Source organism: Myotis brandtii, unplaced genomic scaffold, assembly GCF_000412655.1.
Source record: "Myotis brandtii unplaced genomic scaffold, ASM41265v1 scaffold74, whole genome shotgun sequence".
Classification (NCBI taxonomy): Eukaryota; Metazoa; Chordata; class Mammalia; order Chiroptera; family Vespertilionidae; genus Myotis; species Myotis brandtii.
In genome coordinates, this window is record NW_005370944.1 from 613,837 (window position 1) to 619,335 (window position 5,499).

The following is a 5,499-nucleotide window of genomic DNA, read 5'->3' on the forward strand; positions in this document are numbered from 1 at the left end:
GGGGGGAGGAAACAGAGGCCAAGGACACTAAGTCAGGAACCGGAGGAAGACCACCTGATGAGCAACCCTGCCCAAATCCACTGCCACTCCCTCTCACAGCTAAGCTGGTGAGAGCATTGGCTGCAGAGTCAATAGCCTGAGAGAAACCAGGCCTGAGAAAACAAACGCCCCTTGTCTTTCCAAGCTATTCCCTTTATGGTTCGGTTTTCAAGAGAACTGACATCTGGCAGGGAACTCCTGCCCTGTCTGCTTGAGGCGGATGCTTGGGTTGTCTAAGCCAGTGGACAGTGAGAAATGTCTGGGGCAGTGAGAAATGGGGGAGGGGGAGAATTGGGGAAGACGGACCAATCAGAAATGTTCTAGGCGGAGAATGTTTAAAAATGCCTGGCAGGGCACCCCTTTGAGGCCCACACTCAATGTCTGGTGAATCAGCCAGTGCCCACCCTTCTGAGAGAGAGCAGATGTAGGCTGTGGGAAGTGAGGCACTCTGGACAGCCCTGACATTGGGAGCCACGGGGACATGGTGAGGGAAACAGAGCTCTTCTGTGGTTGTATCAGCCCAGATAAGCCCAAGGGCATTCAACTTCAGGCTCAGGGCCAAAGCTGAGCTCTGCCTGGGGTGGGGGGAGACTATAGGCCTCCCACAGGCCAGAAGCTAGGCAGTTGTTTTCCTCATCACCTCTGCCTTGAGGGCCCTAACTGCTGACGTGAGCCTGGTCTGTCTGCTCTGACCACCAGGACTATGGGCTGCAGGAGTACAGTCCTGTCCTGTTGATAGACACATGATGGAACACAGCCCTGGGGACCCCCAGCACTGACCTCCCATTCATCCGCATCGCTGTAGAGGGTGACAGGAATGTCCTGGGGGCTGTAGAAATGTTTGGCTCTTTCAGTTGTGACCACTGCTACTTCCAGCTGTCACCAAGAAAAAACAGGTGGGGGTGGGGGGTGATACATGTTATCAGAGCCACTCCTGGAGGCCATGTGGGACCAGGCCAGGCAAGAGCTTTCTTCATAGCCTAGCTACAGAGAGGACTTCTCCCTCCTTGGCAGTTTCCATAACTACTTCTACTGTCACCAAAAGTTCAGGCCCCACCAGGTGTGGCTGTTTCACTTCCCTATCAAGGAGCTACTGTGGAATCAGTCATCAACTGTGCAATGTATATAAAGCTGCAGCTGCCACAGGCTCCTGCCGCTCCGGCAGAATGAGGCAAGAGCAGAGCCAGATGGGAAAGAAACTCAGGGCAAGAGCACCCCAGAGGCCATGGCTGGCAGGAGGGGCCATCCCAAGGAGGCTCACAGGTCCTGAGCTCTGGACCACATTGAAGCCCTGCCCTCTGCAGGTGAAGGCACTGGGAGCTGGGGCCTGGCACAGGGTGTTTGTGTCCATGCCCCAGCGAGAGAGTAGGCAGTTTCTTCTCGTACTTCTAAGAACCAGGACTCATGGGCTCCAGCTGCAGACAGGCTCCAGGAAAACCAAACCCACATCACGTGCCTACACGCATGGGGCAAGAACAAAGTTTACCTTCATACTACTCATTTACTAGATAAGTTAACAATGCAAACAAGGGGGATGGTTAAGGTGCTTAACAGAATGATGGCCTTGAGAAAGAGCACATGGTAATGTGAACGGCACTCAAGGTAAAGGGGCCCAGAAGAGGTGGCTGTGAGAAGGATGTAGGAAATAACACGTTTGGGGGACATTTATCCAGAAGGGAGAAATGTCAAGTGTGACAAGGACAGAATCATTGACTAACCAGAGGAGGGGTCATGGGTGATAGTGTCTGGGCCAGATCCAGTCTGCAGACATGTTGTTTGGCTTGCATGGGGTTATAAACATTTTTGAGCCAGTATATACAAATCAAAAGATTTCACATAGAAAACTTATTTTCCTGGCTTCTCTTGAAAATCAGAAGCTCTGACAATGCTGGACCCATATTCCTACTGATAACGACTTAGTGGGATTGAGTGATGGTTGTCTCTTTGGATGAGGTGTGCCTATGCCCATTCAACCTAGTCCCCAGCCCTCCCTACCATCTCCCCAAGGCCCCCTCTCATTTCTTTCCTGCTTGTCATGGGACAGTATTCTACACAGCACTTAAGAGAAAAGCAGAGAACAGAAGTCTCAGAGAGGCAGCCTACAACAGAACTTCAGAAGCTCTGGTGTTCCCAGCTCTACTGGAGAGCTCTTGGATTTGTCCATTCTCTCTCACTCCCCTGTAAGAACCTACGATACTCAGAACTTGCTCGAAACCTCAGGGACCTTTTAAAAAGTCATTTAAATCAAAACCCTACTGAGCACTGGAGTCCCCTCTAGGACAGCCCTGAACAAGCCTTGTCCAGTTCCGAACAAGATGGCAATTGGATGGGGCTGCCATTACTCCACTGAGTTGCTGAGGAACCAGCACAGGTGGGGAGAGCAGGAGGAGACAGAACGGTGTTGAGACTTTTAAAACACAGACAGTGACAGGGGAACATATGGGGCATAGTAAGTTAGGGTACACAGAGGAAAAATTATATATAAATTTCAGATGAGCAGAGAAAATTCAATCTACACACAAAAAAATAGGAAAGGCAAAAAAGAAGCAGAGAGAAAACATGAGAAGTATAAAGCATGAAATTAAGATGGCAGAAGTCCTAATATAATCATAATTATAGTAAATATATAATGGGTTAAATTCCCTGATCAAAATTCAGACCCTCATATTAGATGTTTTAAAATCCACCAATCACATCAAAATGTGCCTAAAAAGGCACATTTAAAACAAAAGGATAGCCCTGGCTGGTATTTCTCAGTGGTTAGAGTGTTGGCCTATACATCAGAGGTTGGCAAGTTTGATTCCAGTCAAGGGCACATACCTGTGTTACAGGTCTGATTCCTGTTCCCCGTCAGGGCGCATGTAGGAGGCAACCAATCACTGTGACACATCGATGTTCCTCTCTCCCCCGCCCCCCCTTCACTCTTTCTTTAAAAATAAATGGCAAAAATATCCTCACACCTGGGTGAGGATTAAAAAAACAAACAAATAAAAGAATATGTTAAATTAAAGAATAAACTTTCAGTTAAATAAGATGGATTAAACTCTGCTCCCTCCCAAAGCCCCTGAAATAAGAGTAAAGGGATTTTGTAAATAGTATGAACCACCAAGAACAAAGAGAAGAGGACCAAAAAAAAAAAAAAAAAAAAAGGCAGTTAATGTATGTAAACACACTTTTGGAATATGGAATTGGAAAGAGGTATTAGCAGATTCAAAGCAGATCAGATTAGATGAGATCAGATGCCATTTTTTTAAATGAACATTCAGAGGGGAAAAAGAACTCTTGGAAATGAAAATTATAAATAATGAAATTTAAAAACTCAATATAAGTTTAGAAGAAATCATTCAGAAAATAGAAAGATAAAGAAATGGATAATAGCAGGGGGGAAAGGTGAAAAAATCAGATCAACTCCAGAATTCCAAAATCTGACATATAATGAGTTCCAGAAAAGAAGAACAGAAAAATAGAGGGGAGAAAATTACAAAAGAAATGAAATTTTCCAGAACCGAAGAACTCAGAGGTGGGAGTCATCTCTTCTGCCTGTAGGAGTTTGAGGTGTCCCAGCGTTAGGCTCAGGGAACCTGGAGTATCACATCCCTAGAACCCACTGAGTGTCTGTCAATGCCTATACCCACACTAACTCTTCTAAAAGCTACATCCTCCTGCTGATGTATATGGAGCTTGCAATCCGCAAAAAAAATTAAGAGTTCTTCTCACCCATGTTGCTACTGAGCCACAAGCCCTAAACTGCATCTGCACAGTTAACTCTTCTAGTCCCAAATGCAGTTTCTCACTTTTCCCTGGTAAAATCCACCTTTCCAGAGTTGGTCCCCTGTTTCAGTCTATGAAGCTCTTGGCCTGTTCTTCTTGGCCTATTCTCCGCCAGCACCACCATCAGCAGAGCCCTGAAACACGAATTCAAATCATGAACAGAACAAAGACAAGAGCAGAGCCCTTCCGTAAGTCTAGGGTTGAGGGTGGGGAAGAATCCTTCCCAAGTAGAATCTTTAAGTGGTTATAAACATGCATCACCAGGTGGTCAGGGGATGTCCTAAGGTTACATCAAAACCTTACCTAAAATCCAAAAATACTGTCTGATATTCAAAAAAACTAAAATGGGTATGCCTTATTCCCAATAAGCCCAATCAAGCCCAGTGACAAACCATTTCCTAAGTGCTTACAAGCCTTGTCTATAGATATCTGTGGAGCCCGCCTCCTTGTCTTTTTGCTAAATGGATATTAGTCATCTTTAGGCCCAGGCCCTCTGCTGTCTCTAACGCACCCTGTAGGTCACCAACTATAACCTCAGTACTCCAGGAGACCTTGCCAAGGTCAGAAGATGAATCACCCAACTTGGGGTTCATGTCCCTCCTATCACCATCTGTCCTACTTTTTCAAGTTCAAAAGAAAAAATGGAAACAAAACAAGACTCAAGTCCCTCCCATTTCTTTCTTTCCATCCTAATGTTATACCATTGGCCTCCAGCACCAGACACTGTTTTGTTCTTTTTCCAAATACACGGAACAGCCCTCTTGGTTGTCCTGTTTCATTGCAAGCTTCAGCTCAATCTGGACCACATAAACCTTCATGTTTAGTCACATGTCCTCCTTTCCATCTGTGTTCTCCCCCCACCCCAACTGATTTATTTAATATTTATTGTTGAAAGCTTTACAGATGTCGCCTTGTTTCCCTCCGTTGACCCCCTCTACCCCGCTTCCACCCCTTCTCCAGGCCTTCACTGCACTATTGTCTGTGTCCATGGGCTATGCATATATGCATGTAAGTCCTTTGGTTAATCTCTTCCCATCCCTACTTCCCTCTAAAACATGTCAGTCTGTTGTATCTTCATTGTCTCTGGTTCTATTTTGTTTGTCAGTTTATTTTGTTCATTAGATTCCACATATGAGTGAGATCATGTGATGCTTATCTTTCTCTGTCTGGCTTATTTCTCTTAGCATAATACTCCCCATGCTGTCTCAAAAGGTAAGAGACCCTTCTTTTTTACAGCTGCATAGTATTCCATTGTGTATATGAACCACAGTTTTTTTTATCCATTCATCTACTGATAGGTACTTGGGCTATTTCCAGATCTTAGCTATTATAAATAACTAGTGGCCCCGTGCATGAAATTCATGCATGGGGGAGGGGGTGTTCCTCAGGGGATGTCCGACTGCCGGTTTAGGCCCAATCCCAGGGATCGGGCCTAAACCGGCAGTCGGACATTCATCTCACAATCCGGGACTGCTGGCTCCTAACCACTCACCTGCCTTCCTGCCTAATCGCCCCTAACCACTCTGCCTGCCGGCCTGCTCGCCCCCAACTGCCCCCGACTGCTGGCCTGCTTGCCCCAGATTCCACCCCCGCCAGCCTGATCACCCCCAATTGCCCCCCCTGCTGGCCTGCTCGTGCCCAACTGCCCCCCTGCTGACCTGCTCACTCCAAACTGTCCCTCCACTGCCC

At 46.6% G+C, this 5,499-nt stretch overlaps 1 protein-coding gene across 4 annotated transcripts in view; it reads right to left on the reverse strand.

Annotated features, from left to right (window-relative positions):
- The window catches only part of PPCDC (phosphopantothenoylcysteine decarboxylase), a 26,157-nt gene that overhangs the window by 4,597 nt on the left and 16,061 nt on the right, over positions 1 to 5,499 (reverse strand). For 2 of the 4 annotated variants that reach the window (XM_005882756.2, XM_014530474.1), the window contains exon 3: positions 820 to 915. The exons of 1 other annotated variant lie outside the window; for it this stretch is intronic. In XM_005882756.2, the coding sequence (XP_005882818.1) occupies positions 820 to 915 (96 nt within the window). Of the gene's footprint in view, positions 1 to 819; positions 916 to 3,853; positions 3,945 to 5,499 lie in introns of all 4 variants that reach the window. One more of the 4 variants, XM_014530476.1, reaches the window with a different exon arrangement.